This window comes from Oncorhynchus mykiss, chromosome 2 (genome assembly GCF_013265735.2).
Source record: "Oncorhynchus mykiss isolate Arlee chromosome 2, USDA_OmykA_1.1, whole genome shotgun sequence".
In the NCBI taxonomy this organism is placed as follows: domain Eukaryota; kingdom Metazoa; phylum Chordata; class Actinopteri; order Salmoniformes; family Salmonidae; genus Oncorhynchus; species Oncorhynchus mykiss.
In genome coordinates, this window is record NC_048566.1 from 63,871,321 (window position 1) to 63,887,058 (window position 15,738).

The following is a 15,738-nucleotide window of genomic DNA, read 5'->3' on the forward strand; positions in this document are numbered from 1 at the left end:
GCAAATTCCTCTCTGCGGGTTGTCTTTTGTCCATTGCAGCTTAGTTAAATAGAATGGAAAAAGCAGTGGTCCCTTTTGACTAGACGCTCCGAGGCAAGCTGTAGTAGGATCCAAACCCTAATGTATAGTATATCGACTTCCATGTCTCCCAGGCAGAATCAGGGTCAAAATATAGGACCGGATGGGGGATTTGAGTCTGGGTATTGGGTCTAACCCCCTCCCCTCTCCTTCCCATCCATGGATAAACTCACAGGGTTACCTTCAACAGAAAGGGGGGGGGGGGGGGGGGTGAAGGGAGGTAGTTCAGAAGGTCTGGCAGCTGCATTTTATTTGAGGGTCAAAAAGTGAAACGGGTTTTTCCTGAAGAAGCCAGAAGAAAAAAACAATGATTTGAAACTCAGGTCAAATCAATGTCAGTAGTTATAGTGTGTAGTTCTGATTTGAACATTTCCAATCCATGCTATTGCTGGCTGTCTGCATTATTTTACCTAGAGGATGACAGACATCAGATTTATTACATAATTATTCCTTTGTACCTAGCTACAGTGTTTTGTAACTTCCTATCTCTGTTCTGACCTGCTATTCATTTCGGGAAACTGTTAGCTGAAGACTGATCTGAGGGCAGCACTGAGGTAAACCTGGCTCATAGCCCAGCCTCACTAAAACTACGGATCCTAAAGAGCTGCTCAGTCTAGTTCCTAATTTCATCCTGTTCATTCACCTCTGATATTCTCCCTCCGAGGCTTTTCCAAACACACATTATGGAAACTCAATGCCAGGAATCTAGTTACAAATTAAAAAGACTGATTCATAGTGGTGTATAATGAATGGTTGAATTTGTTAGTGTTTTCAGGGCCCAACAGTTTATGAAGCACAGCACCTATAACAGTAATGATGTGTGAGACTAAAAACTGCTGGAGGTACATTAGTTGTTCTGTAGATGACAGATTATACCCTATATCATGTAGATATTGAGTAAGCCAGCATGATATTTGGTGAGAAGTTTCTAGATCACTTTAGATATACCATGTTTCTCTTCCTGGGCTTGTTGCCCTGTCTGGTCTAGACAGCACGAGCCAGGGGTGCCGCCCCACACATCAGCACCAAAGGCCAAAGACTCCTTAGCTACAGCCAGACCAGCCAGCCAGCCAGCCAGCCAGCCAGCCAGCCAGACCAGCCAGCCAGCCAGCCAGCCAGCCAACCCAGCCAGCCAGCCAGCCAGCCAGCCAGCCAGACCGGCCAGCCAGCCAGACCAGCCAGCCCAGTCCAGCCCAGCCCAGCTTGCCAGCCAGACCAGCCAGCCAGTCCAGCCCAGCCCAGCCTGCCAGCCAGCCAGACCAGCCAGCCAGCCAGCCAGACCAGCCAGCCAGACAGCCAGACAGACCAGCAAGCCATCCACTCCCTCTTAAAGTGGATCAAATTAACCTCACAGCAGAAATGTTCTCCAATGACAACCAACCGATTCTCTCAGTTCTGCGCTCACTAACAAAAACTATTCTTTCTCCAAGACACACACACTCACTCACTTTCTTGTCTGACCTTGAAGTTTCTCGGAGAGATCCCACTGGGCACAGACGTAAGTTCAACGTCTAGCTTTGATATACATTTGGTTGAGTTGTCAGCTAATGTGAATTCAATGTGAAATCAACCAAAAATGTCACCCTGTCAGTGGACTTAGGTTAAAAGTTGGGTTCCCTTTTTGCAAATACAATCAGTTTTCCACTTTGATTCAACATCATCACATTGAATGTTTTGGTTGAAATCACATGGAAACAACGTTGTTTCAACCAGTTTTTGCCCAGTCGGATTCAACCAATTCTCCAAATTTTGCAAGGAGATCACAGTAGGACTTAAATGCCAAGAGAAGCAAGACAGAGGAAAAAAATGAACAACACAGAAAGACAGACGCAGAAACACAACTTCTTTGACGTGATCCATTTATTTGAGTTGGTACAGTACTACAGTAGACGGTTTGTAGTAGAGGGACACATGGCGTTTGGTTCCTCGCCAGAAAATGTCTTGAGACTTATTCATACACGATGAAATCCGATTGTAACTCCCAAAACACATACTCCGACCAATGCTTTCACAATGACATGAGACATCATCACTCCCTTAAGGCTGTATCCCAGACAATGACATCTCTCCATTTACGTTATGAACACATCCCCAAGCAGGCCAAAGCATGGACAGAGTAGCTTTATACATCAAATGAAATGGCTTAAATCGCCAATAAATACAAGTATAAAAAAAACACCTTGATAATAATTAGCATTATCAACAAAGAAATACCTGGATCATACAATATAGAAAGGGCATTCAACTTAAAGCACCTTGGCAGTCCAGGTTCACCAACTGATACCAAATCAAAATCAGAACCATGGCAACAGCCAAGAAAAAGAATGAGCCGTAACAAAAATAATACTTAAATAACATAATAATACTATTATTATTATTGTCTTAATACCATTATCCAGTCAGGTTTCCCTATGATTAGACCTTCTGCTACTAACGGATATGCACCAGTTAATTCCAGTTTGGCAGATAGAGTTTAATCAGATTCTTTCCTTTTTTTTTCTCCTGATATCACTCCCTTAGTTTAGGAATTCCCTGCTTTGGTACAGATGGAGTCTTACCATGACTTGTCTGGGGTCAAACAAGTGGTTGTCAATGTGATGGCACCTACAAGTATGTGTTTATCCCCGTGTTATGCTATGTGTTAGTATTTTAGAGAGGTCACGGACATAATAAGAGGCCATGGATTTCCCTTTTGGGGGGTGTCAATGGTCACCTCTTTCTTTGGAAGTGTACAAATGTATAAGGCCCTGTTCTCTGTGGTTGGGTCACCAGGCTCTATAACACAGTTGGTTCTCTATCTACGTGATGTAAGTTCACAGGTACAACACCGCAATATGACTGATCTTAGGTCAGCTGTTCTCACCCCTCAGGTGTACCAAAACAGAGGGAATATTCAGATCCCACTGACGTCAGATCAGTCCTCTAATCTCTTACGGCCAAACTCAGGGAAGAAATACTTTCTGCCATAACATAAAGCAATATAAAGTTTCTATATTTTGGAGAATCAAAAACAGAAGCGTAATGAAACAAAATACTAACATAGTATAATTTTATCACTGTAAATCCAGTTGACAATAAAAGGCAATACAAAGGGCAATAAAATGCAATATAATACAGAACGGGTCTGTCGTTTCAATCAATACCCAGGACTTTGCACCAGCAGACCTTTGACAACATTCAACATGTTCATTCTGCTGCTTTGGGGGTTGCTATAGTTTCCCATACACATGTTCTGATAATATATGGGAAGTATCAGTCACAGATCTGACGCCCCATCCCAGGGTTGAAATGTGTTGCACACTAAGGCCATTCTAAACACGCCACACAAACACATTCCACAGAACACACTCGGCCTATGACACAACTTTCTTTAACAGCCTCTAGCGTTTGGCTTAAAACAATTCCTTAACACTGAAGTAGAAATATAACAAAAGCCTGCCAGGCTATTATTGTTGTAAAATGAATTCATTTTCAGATGGGGTTCCCCCATCTATGGTTAAAAGTTCCAGGGGCACATACAGAACCCAATCCATTTCATCCCCTGAATCATTGAAGCTTCTTCTCATCTTTGGTTAAAAAAAAAACACAAAAAAACACAAAAAAACTTTCAATTTCCTTTCTTTTTACTCCGAACTCACTTTCTCTATGTCACTTTCACTAGTCTACATATCTGTTTCCTTCAACTCTTTCGCCCTTTCCAACAGGAAAGGCCTCTCAAATCGCACCATCACCAGGAACATTTCTCTTTCCCTCCAACACTTGTTTCCCACTCAAACCTCTACTACACTCTACCTCTCACTTTCACTCCACCATCATTTTCCTCTCTGCTACACGCTACTTTCCTCTAATAGAAACAATAGCTGGCTAATTATGCTAAGTTGACATAATGGCCCTGTACACACAGCTGGAGGCCTGACAGCACACACACCACAGAACCCCCCCCTGCCAGGTGCCGATAACATCTCCCGCACCAACACGTCTCCAGCCATTGTCTGTGGAATGTGCTGTGTCATTAGAGCACTGAAACAAATCCTCCTGCTTAGCCCTTTGTGGAGTGGGAGGGGGCGCCTGGGTTCAAAATGAACTAGGCTATAACATCCACAAATAACAACCTGAGCATTGTGTGGGTCTACACATGACATGGACACTCTTAGAAAAAAAATTACGCTGCTATCTAGAACCTAAAACGGTTCTTCGGCTGTCCCCATTGGATAACCCTTTGAAGAGCCCTTTTCAGTTCCAAAAGGGTTCTACTTAGAGCCAAAAAAGGTTCTACCTAGAGCCAAAAAAGTTTATCCTATGGGGACAGCTGAAGAACCAATTTGGAAACCTTTTCTCTAAGAGTGTAGGGTTTCTTTGCCATTTCCAGCTGGTATGACTCTGTAGCCTAGTTATGCCAATTGAGAGAGAAGTCCTCAAACCAGAGGCAACTCCAGCACTATAGACAGACAGACAAAACAACCACAGACATGGCTGTTTATTTGCCAAGAACATTCCAGGGCTATGAGAGGGCATCTGAGCCATCTACCTTCACTAAGGTGAGCAGCTCCAGACCCCTCCAGCTCGCCTGTCCAGGCCGTGTGTTTAAACCAAATCCCCAAACTGCTGACACATCTATGGGGGAACAAAAAAAACAAGAAAGCACTGCATGAAAAGGCTTGTTTAAGACTGTCATCTCTCTGGGCTTGGATCTTGTTCCTGACAGTGTTTTTTGGGGGACAGAGACGGGACTGTTTCCTCTAAACTGCTGTTTTAGGTCTGTGTGACCCCTGACCTGTGACTGTGTAAGGCTATAGGCTGCTGTGGGTTCCATTAAGGTCCTGGGTCTCTCTCACCACATTCACATGTATATGAATCAAAACAGCACAACTGGTGACAGGTTGGCCTGGCAACCATCTCTCTCCACTTTCAGGAAATGACATACATAATTTTATATAGATCTAAAAGGCACTTCCTACATATTCCCTAAGACCATATGCTAATTTATAGGACATGCGCTTTTATGGTGATATACATAGCTGCATGTTTTACTTATGCGGCCATATTAATATATCATGTATACATGTTTCATTTTAATGGGTAACATAATAATTATATATGTCAATCCACACAAAGGGTTGGAGACAATGAGCTTTGGACTCTTCCAGTACTGCCAGAACCCACCAGTTTTCTATTCAACTAAAATCTACGCAAATATGAATAAATAATTAACATTGTCAGTTATTTTGGCGCAAGACCCTGGTTTGTTTTTTACAGGAAGTAAAAGATCCCAAAAAACATGTGCTCTGTGTGAGTTCTAAGGTGCTTTTTTAAACTCCAACTCAATTCATGGCTCGCTTCGAGAGCCAACCAGTTTCTGGTTGCTGCAATTGTGATTCTAACTTGCCTTTTGCTGAATATGTAAACATTTGAATACAGCAAAGTCTACGGGCGGCTGGAGGAGGCAGGCTGGGTGGCATTCTCTCGTGCCAGTGGTTTTTCTCTCTCCATCGTTTGAAAACCCTGCTAACTGAATTTCCTTTGACTGAGAAGTGCATAGTAGTGTATGTATCAGTGTGTGTATGATATAGTTTCTAACAAGGATTCAATTCCCGGAAAGAAAACAATAACCTCCCAAAAAGTGCAGGCAGGCTATCCCAGCAACACACTGGTCAATGGTTGTCAATGACATACACATTCATGTACATACACACCAACAGAGACAGATGTTATAGCCTCAGCCTGGCCAGCTGGCTGCCTCTTCTCTCCCCCCCCGGGCCCTCCCCGGCTAGGTGAGGTTGCTGCTGATGTCCAGGGCTTGCTGGTACACCTGAGTCATGTCGTCCAGGTCCCCCAGCAGGGAGAAGCTGCCGTTGTCCCCCGGGGACCCCAGCTCTCTGGGGGACCGGCTGAACTTTGACCCGTGGAGCGGTGGGGCCGCCTGGAAGCCCTTGAAGCTGGCCAGTTGCAGCAGGTTTTCGGCTGACACGCAGGCCCTGATGTTGGGGCGGTGGGGGGCGGTGGGGGGCCAGTCAGGGGACAAACTGGGGGACAGGACGTCGTCCTCCAACACCATGCTGGACGGACGGCTCTGGCTACGGGACAGGCCTGAGTCACCCGCCAAGGAAGGCTCCCCGAGAGCACCAGCTGAGGGAGGGCCGCTGTAGGTGGAATACTTCCCGTTGCGCTTCAAGATGCCCTTCCTCCCCACCACTCTCCTAGGAGGGGAGCTGCAGGCGGTGACCCGGGACATGGTGGCGCCCCCTAGCAACTCGGAGGACTCGCTGCGCTCCGGGGAGGAGTAGTACCCTGATTCCCGTTGTTGGTTGTTCTTCAGGATGCCCTTCTTGGGGAGGCTGGGCACCATCTTAGCTGGCGAGCCCCCTGCCAGGGCAGGCTCCTCCTCCTCCTCCTCCTCTCTGTCGGGGCTAGAGCAGCTTCCTTCTCCCTTGGCTGGCCTGAGCTCCATCATCGCTCCACCACTCCCCAGCTCCACCTCCTCCAGGCTGGGTGAGCGCTGCTCTTCCGTCACCCTGGTCTTGAGAATCCCCTTGGGCCTCTTCAGCCCTGGCTTGTCCCCCTCCCCTCCACCGTGGGGCCCATCCCCCAGTTCATTCTCCTTCTTGGACTTCTTGGGACGCTGGCGGAGGACCAGGGGCAGCAGGGTGGTGGGTTTTCCCGGCCGGGGCTCGGTGCGGTTCTGCCAGTCAATGAAGCGGGCCAGCATGGGAGAGGAGGTGCCGCTGTCACGCTGTGTCTCACAGTCGCACACGCTGCTCTTCCAGCCCCAGTTGACCCACCAGTGGTTGGCGATGTCTTCCACCGTGGCCCGCCGCTCTGGGTTCACCATCATCATCCAACGGATCAGACCGCGGGCATCTGGGAGGGGCAACAGGAGGGGAGCATAGACTGACATTCTGGATATGAGCACAGCACAGGTTACACTTCAGGGTTTTATTGTTGCTACAGTATTATCTAATAATAGTTCTACTTAGACCAGGGCCGGGCAACGTTAGTGGCAAAATGGCAAAATGTGTACAATTGCACAAAATGGACTCTAAAACGTACAGAACATTTCTCTCCGCTGTACACCTGTACGTTTTAGAGTCCATTTTGTGCAATTGTACACATTTTGCCACGGGGCTTAGAGTAAATGTGGCCGTTTTAAAGCAAGTTTGCTTAAATTCCACACATTTTGTTATGGGGCAGAAAGAAGATTTAGACATTGTATAACTTTTTTTCATGAATTTCTACTCATTTTGAAATGGGGCAGAGAGGCAAATTAGTTGTTTTATAGCCAATTTCATGCAATTCTACATATTTTGCTTTAGGGTGGAGATGAATGCTTGCAGTTTATAATATGATATCTGAGTGAGACTGACAAAAAATATAAAATGGGGCCCCCCGGCCGGTATGACCATGATAACAAGTTTAGATAGCTGGCTGCTAAACTACTTTAGCAAGCTAGCAAATTTTAGCTGACACGGGCTAATTGACTGACTATCAGTGACTGACATAAAACAAAAGAAAACTGCTAATACACAGCCACATTTCAAAATTGCACCATGTGTATTCTACTATTCTAACTTGCAACAGTAAGTTGGGGGGGGAGGGGGGGGGGGGGGGGGTGATCCGAGGGCCTTCAAAAGGGGGGCTGCGGGGCGCATGGCCGCACGTTGCCTATCCCTGACTTAAGACAGTGTACTGTAGACACTCTTAGAAAGAAAGGTGCTATCTAGAACCTAAAATGTTTCTTTGGTTGTCCCCATAGGAGAACCCTTTGAAGAACCCTTTTTGGTTCCAGTCAGAAACACTTTTTGGTGCCAGGTAGAAATACTCATTTGGGTTCCACATAGAACCCTTTTCACAGAGGGTTCTACATGGAACCCAAAAGGGCTCTACCTGGAAACAAAATGGTTCTCCTATGGGGACAGCCATAGAATCCTTTTGGAACCCTTTTTTCTAAAAGTGTAGAGTAGAGGGTGTATACATAGAGGGAGGCTAGATCTTCGACTGTGTAGGTTGAGGGTTTTGTTCTGCACCTGAGGACTGGGTGGGCTCTCTGTACTCCCCATTGCTGATCTGGCGGATGAGGTTCTTGTGGTCTCCTCCATCGAACGGCATGGTCCCATAGACCAGGGTGTACAGCAGCACCCCCAGAGCCCAGCTGTCTACCTACAGCAATACAAACACACGTGTCAATACACAGGTCCCTACACAGATCAGGATCAGATAGACTCAACGTGAGAGACTCAACGTGAGAGATCAATCAGTTAAATCAGTCACCGGAGACGCAGTTGAAAAGGAATCTCACATTTCCCTTTTCCAATTTCCAGTAACTGATAAATGAGGCTCAATGCCATTACTGAGTTAGCAACAGATTATCAAAACATTAACAAGGAGCGTACTGTGTCTGAACTGGAACGACGTAGCTATGGTGTAGCAACAGCTGAAACACTGTAAGCACCGCACAGCTATACCATATTGCTCTTGGCCCTACTTTCCTTCTCCATCCCCTCATCCATAGAAACAGTGATAAACACCAGAGTGTGGAGTCGGGAGTGTGCCAGTTTGTTTCCATGTAGATAGAACCAGTTCTCCCTCTGTTTTACTTTCTGTCTCTGTCTGTGTGTCAGCCAGAAGCCTGCACTTTGTGACCACTAACCTAATGCAATGTGGCTTTCTTAGTAAATGGGTTATGTAAGACCAGTGTCTGGGGCATAGGGGGGGGGGGGGGGGGGGGGGGGGGTGGAGGGTGGTTAATGAGTCCAGCAGAGATGGCAGAGCTGTGATATCCTGGCCCTGACATATCTCAGGAGACACACTGCCAGCCACTGATTAGCCAGACGTCAAGCTTGGGAAGGGAAGGACAAGACTCCTGGAGGAATGTGGCTGGCTGTTGATGGCCACGGGGTTATAGCCAGCCCAGCGCTGGGACTGAGGTCTGGGACTGACTGTCAGGGACTGACTGTCAGGGCACAGGAAAGTAGATAGGGCTGCTCCAGCAGCTCCACACTGACTGGACTTCCTCTAGGGCCAAAGCCAGGAATGCCTCACCCTGAAACCACTCTGTCATTGGTTCACTGACTGAGACCTCTCTGTCATTGGTCGGCTGTCAGGGCCGCTGGGAGGGTGAGACAGGGCGAGTGCCATTGTTGTGTTCTGTTTTTGTGTCAGCTGTAATTTGTGGATTTTCTGCAACTGGGTTCTGCCATTTTAATTACAATCTCTGTTGAGTTTTTTTGCACAGTGAATTATATACATTTAATGATTGGACTTTTCGGTCTAAAAATACGACTTTATTTTATAACGCACAACTCTTCTTGCAATTCGGGAAACGCCCTGAAGAACAATTACTTTGGAATTAGTCAATAAATAGTTTGAGGCAATTTTGTCACTCTTTCTCCCTTTTCTCAACCAAACAATTTCTCAGTCCCACCCATCATTGGCAATGAAGTTACTGGGCCTGTCTGTGTAACTGCTAAAGTCTGGAAGTTTAAAGTCTTCAAAGGGAGCTGAGACACCATCTGAGGCCTCCCACTGAGGATGTGAGAGTTGCTGGGAGTAGTAACTGACTGGGGTGTAATCCCATCAAAGAGGAGACCTAATGCCTCTCTCTCTCCCTCTCTCTCTCTCTCTCTCTCTCTCTCTCTCTCTCTCTCTCTCTCTCTCTCTCTCTCTCTCTCTCTCTCTCTCACTCTCTCTCTCTCTCTCTCTCTCTCTCTCTCACTCTCTCTCTCTCTCTCTCTCTCTCTCTCTCTCTCTCTCTTTCTCTCTGTCTCTCTCTCTCTCTCTCTCTCTCTCTCTCTCTCTCTCTCTCTTTCTCTCTGTCTCTCTCTCTCTCTCTCTCTCTCTCTCTCTCTCTCTCTCTCTCTCTCTCTCTCTCTCTCTCTCTCTCTCTCTCTCTCTCTCTTTCTCTCTTTCTCTCTCTGTCTCTCTCTCTCTCCCTCCCTCCCTCCCTCCCTCCCTACACCACTATCTCTCTATTAGCTCTGGGACTCCCACCCCACAGTGCCAGGTCCTGGAGATTAGTAATAACTTCTCCCAGGGACAAAAGAAACCCAGTCTCATTGTGTCCTGTCTGTGACCTCTGACCTGTGTGGTGCCTAGTCCCTACCTCTGGGCCGTGGTAGGGTCTTCCGTTGACTATCTCCGGTGATGCGTAGAGCGGGCTGCCACAAAACGTCTGCAGCAGTTTGTCCTTATGGTAGAGGTTGGATAGCCCAAAGTCAGCAATCTGGCGGGGAGACGGAGACAGAACATCATAGTGGTTTGGTAAAACATCATAACAAAGGTCATTCAAAGTATCATGGCACTGACAAGGTGACAGAAAGGACGCCTTCAAGCACCGGCATATCTAAACTCTATTCAAAGTTACAGACTCTGTTAAACATTTACAGACACTGCTCCAAGGTCACAAGCCAGGTTGATAGAGCTGATTAAAAATGACTCTTTCTTACCTTAATGTTACAGTTTTCATCCAGTAGCACATTTTCCAGCTTCAGATCCCTGTGCACCACGCCGTTCTGTGAAAGACAAACAGTCCATAGGTTGTCTCTAGCTCGGTACAGTAGAGGGCCATTCGTTCGCAGTTCAATCTGCTTGCTGACGGTGTGGTGATTTACAGAGACCAAACTCCTGTGTTGCTCTCAGGGGATAGAGTCAGAGTGGGCCAATTGGTCTCGTGCTGTTTCATTTCCCTGCCTCACACTCTATCGTCTTTGTGTTGACATCTGCAGAGATTTTCCCTCGAATGTGTCACAATAAAAAAAAAGAGCCTGTAATTACAGACCCAGATAAATCATGTTCTCACAACAGCCCCGGATTAAAAACAACTCTGTAGTTAGTGGCCCTTTCAAGGCAGGCACTAACATGTGGTACACACAGGGAAAAGAAACACATGCAGCCATTTCAGATCTGGAAGTGATGGGGTGACTTCATTACAGCTGTGGCCGGGTTCTGTGTTGTGCTGTGCGTCTTCAATTGGTTAGCAGTGACAGGGAACACTTGTTCACATGCTTCTGATTGGAGAGGGGGGAGGTGTCTCTAATCAGCCCTCTCACAGTGCACCTCCTTCCTGTGTCAGTCAACCACACTATATCACCCCTGGGATAGGATGACATCATCCTATCCCAGCTGTAGAGATGAGGACTATGGGGGGGGGGGGGGGGGGGGGGGGGGCAGCCAGACATCCACCCTTTCTGGAGGACCATGGTCGAGGGGAGAGGAGGAGAGTGTGTGTCCCGGTTTGAGCTAAGGGGTGATCCAGGGACATGGAGAGACATGACCGCAGATGAGGACCCAGGGAACCACGGCAGAGGCTGGGTCTGCTCAGCACACTATGGGTGACACTGGCTTGCATTGAATCTGTCCTCCCAAACACCAAGAGGCCAAGGAAAGCATAGCTAATACATCAGACTGCTTGACAATGTGAGGGATATATACGGTTATAGGCACACGGTTCTGATATTTCGCCCTGCGTCTGATTAGTAGAAGTATGTGTGTGTGTGTGTATGTGTATGTGTATGTGTGTGTGTGTGTGTGTGTGTGTGTGTGTGTATGTGTGTGTGTGTGTGTGTGTGTGTGTGTGTGTGTGTGTGTGTGTGTGTTTCTCTACAGAATCTTACCTTATGACAGTGGTGCACAGCAGAGACTATCTGTCTAAAGAAGTGTCGTGTCTCTCTCTCGCTCAGGCGCCGGCGCTCACTGATGTAGTCGTACAGCTCGCCCTTACTGGCGTACTCCATCACGATCACGATCTTGTCCTTGTTCTCAAACACTGGAGGAGGCAGAAGCAGTGGAATGGACACAGTCAGCGTGGACACACAGACAGATACCATCTGTTTCAGTCAGCATGGACACACAGACAGATACCATCTGTTTCAGTCAGCGTGGACACACAGACAGATACCATCTGTTTCAGTCAGCGTGGACACACAGACAGATACCATCTGTTTTAGTCAGCGTGGACACAGACAGATACCATCTGTTTCAGTCAGCGTGGACACACAGACAGATACCATCTGTTTCAGTCAGCGTGGACACACAGACAGATACCATCTGTTTCAGTCAGCGTGGACACACAGACAGATACCATCTGTTTCAGTCAGCGTGGACACACAGACAGATACCATCTGTTTCAGTCAACGTGGACACACAGACAGATACCATCTGTTTCAGTCAGCGTGGACACAGACAGAAACCATCTGTTTCAGTCAGCGTGGAGACACAGAAAGATACCATCTGTTTCAGTCAGCGTGGACACAGACAGATACCATCTGTTTCAGTCAGCGTGGACACAGACAGATACCATCTGTTTCAGTCAGCGTGGACACACAGACAGATACCATCTGTTTCAGTCAGCGTGGACACAGACAGATACCATCTGGTTCAGTCAGCGTGGACACAGACAGACAGACACCATCTGTTTCAGTCAGCGTGGACACACAGACAGATACCATCTGTTTCAGTCAGCGTGGACACACAGACAGATACCATCTGTTTCAGTCAGCGTGGACACACAGACAGATACCATCTGTTTCAGTCAGCGTGGACACAGACAGATACCATCTGTTTCAGTCAGCGTGGACACACAGACAGATACCATCTGTTTCAGTCAGCGTGGACACACAGACAGATACCATCTGTTTCAGTCAGCGTGGACACACAGACAGATACCATCTGTTTCAGTCAGCGTGGACACACAGACAGATACCATCTGTTTCAGTCAGCATAGACACACAGACAGATACCATCTGTTTCAGTCAGCATAGACACGCAGACAGATACCATCTGTTTCAGTCAGCATAGACACACAGACAGATACCATCTGTTTCAGTCAGCGTGGACACACAGACAGATACCATCTGTTTCAGTCAGCGTGGACACACAGACAGATACCATCTGTTTCAGTCAGCATAGACACACAGACAGATACCATCTGTTTCAGTCAGCGTGGACATAGACCGATACCATCTGTTTCAGTCAGCGTGGACACAGACACCATCTTTTTCAGTCAGCGTGGACACAGACAGACAGATACCATCTGTTTCAGTCAGCGTGGACACAGACAGATACAATCTGTTTCAGTCAGCATGGACACACAGACAGAGACCACCTGTTTCAGTCAGCATGGACAGACAGACAGACACCACCTGTTTCAGTCAGCTTGGACACAGACAGACACCATCTGTTTCAGTCAGCGTGGACACAGACAGACAGACACCATCTGTTTCAGTCAGCATGGACACAGACAGATACCATCTGGTTCAGTCAGCGTGGACACAGACAGATACCATCTGGTTCAGTCAGCGTGGACACAGACAGATACCATCTGTTTCAGTCAGCGTGGACACAAACAGATACCATCTGTTTCAGTCAGCGTGGACACAGACAGACACCATCTGTTTCAGTCAGCGTGGACACAGACAGATACCATCTGTTTCAGTCAGCGTGGACACCGACAGATACCATCTGTTTCAGTCAGCGTGGACACAGACAGATACCATCTGTTTCAGTCAGCGTGGACACAGACAGACACCATCTGTTTCAGTCAGCGTGGACACAGACAGATACCATCTGTTTCAGTCAGCGTGGACACAGACAGATACCATCTGGTTCAGTCAGCGTGGACACAGACAGACAGACACCATCTGTTTCAGTCAGCGTGGACACACAGACAGTTACCATCTGTTTCAGTCAGCGTGGACACAGACAGATACCATCTGTTTCAGTCAGCGTGGACACAGACAGACACCATCTGTTTCAGTCAGCGTGGACACAGACAGATACCATCTGTTTCAGTCAGCGTGGACACAGACAGATACCATCTGTTTCAGTCAGCGTGGACACAGACAGATACCATCTGTTTCAGTCAGCATAGACACACAGACAGATACCATCTGTTTCAGTCAGCGTGGACACACAGACAGATACCATCTGTTTCAGTCAGCGTGGACACAGACAGATACCATCTGTTTCAGTCAGCGTGGACACAGACAGATACCATCTGTTTCAGTCAGCGTGGACACAGACAGATACCATCTGTTTCAGTCAGCGTGGACACAGACAGCTACCATCTGTTTCAAAGAAGAGGTTTCATCACAAAACATTTGTGGAAAAATCTACTTCATCTTCTCAGTGGACATGTTGAATATCATCTAGATGAGAACCTCTGCCAGATTCACAGCAAACTGGTTGTGTTCAAACTCCAGAGCACGTTGCATCTCTGATTACATTACATCACCACCAACCCCACCTCGTGTGTCTGGCTTGAGTCTTAACAACACTTCTGGGAGGGAGGGGGTGTTTTAGTAATCAGCCAAACGCCTTGGAGAGGAGAGGACATGAGAGGAGAGGACCTAGGAAGAGAGAAGAGGAGAGGAGAGGAGAGGAGAGGAGAGGAGAGGAGAGGAGAGGAGAGGAGAGGAGAGGAGAGGAGAGGAGAGGAGAGGAGAATAGAGGAGAGGACATGAGAGGAGAGGAGAGGAGAGAAGAGGACATGAGAGGAGAGGACCTAGGAGGCAAAGAAGAGGAGAGAGGGGAGAAGAGGACATGAGAATAGAGGAGAGGACATGAGAGGAGAGGAGAGGACATGAGAGGAGAGGACCTAGGAGGAGAGGAGAGAGGGGAGAAGAGGACATGAGAATAGAGGAGAGGACATGAGAGGAGAGGAGAGGAGAGGAGAGGAGAGGAGAGGAGAGGAGAGGAGAGGACATGAGAGGAGAGGAGAAGAGAAGAGAGAAGAGGACATGAGAGGAGAGGACAAAAGGAGAGGAGAAGAGAAGAGAGAAGAGGACATGAGAGGAGAGGACATAAGAGGAGAGGAGGAGAGAAGAGAGAAGAGGACATAAGAGGAGAGGAGAACAGAAGAGAGAAGAGGACATGACAGAGGACGAGACTAGAAGAAACTAGTAAAGAAAGGAAGAAAAGGGAAGAGAAGGGAAGAAGTAAAATAGAAAATAAATACAGGAGGGGGCCTAGTTAACAGAAGGTCCTTAGTGCCTTCTTGCCTTGACCTGGACAGTAAATCATCAACTTCTCATCATGCCACTAACTTTCACCACTCTCTCCCACATTCCAAGCCCCCACACTAAGCCCTATTCACATGGAGAAGAGATAGGAAGCCTCAACGCCCTACAGACTAGACACAGGACAACCTGTTCCACCACTATCTATCTAGCCTCCCATGTATCATTACGTCTACCGCCAGGGCATGTTGCCGTGCCAACAGCAGTGCACCATGTGAGGGATGAGAACTGTCAATGTATTTTCCCACACAACAGGGACTCCAAGGGTGGAGACCTAGTCACCCATGAGCGAGCCCCTTCACAGGCCCACCCCTACCCTCTTCTTCCCCCTCCACTTCGGAGAATAATCCTGTGGTTAAAAACATGTTGATGCTGATTGATGGTAACCCTCCCTGATTTTGGCTGTTCCGCCGGGCAGGGCAGGCAGCACGGAAACCGGGCCAGCTGTCCTGGGGGTCGGATCTGATTGGCTGACAAAGCTTCGACCCGGGACGACCCTTCCGGTGAGCCATGGCGGGGGTCCGTTTGAGAGCCAGCCCCCCAAGATTCACAGGGATAATTACCTGGTTCACATAACGGAGGCCTGTTATCCACGGCCCGCTGGGCTGGGTAGCGCTAGCTAGCTGCCCCCTCCGTCTGTCACTCATTGATT

The 15,738-nt window shown here is 47.7% G+C and overlaps 1 protein-coding gene across 2 annotated transcripts in view; it reads right to left on the reverse strand.

The window, feature by feature from the left end:
- Positions 1–1,919: 1,919 nt before the first annotated feature.
- nuak1b (NUAK family, SNF1-like kinase, 1b) overlaps positions 1,920–15,738 on the reverse strand; it is a 30,879-nt gene continuing 17,060 nt past the window's right edge. The window contains exons 3-8 of one of the 2 annotated variants that reach the window (XR_005037486.1): positions 11,685–11,836; positions 10,518–10,583; positions 10,175–10,294; positions 8,100–8,232; positions 5,772–6,936; positions 1,920–4,692 (exon numbers count right to left, since the gene is read on the reverse strand). Coding sequence is in view for 1 of the 2 variants with exons in the window: in XM_036952857.1 (XP_036808752.1) it covers positions 5,846–6,936; positions 8,100–8,232; positions 10,175–10,294; positions 10,518–10,583; positions 11,685–11,836 (1,562 nt within the window). In the remaining variant the exon portion in view is untranslated. Of the gene's footprint in view, positions 6,937–8,099; positions 8,233–10,174; positions 10,295–10,517; positions 10,584–11,684; positions 11,837–15,738 lie in introns of both variants that reach the window. The other variant, XM_036952857.1, reaches the window with a different exon arrangement.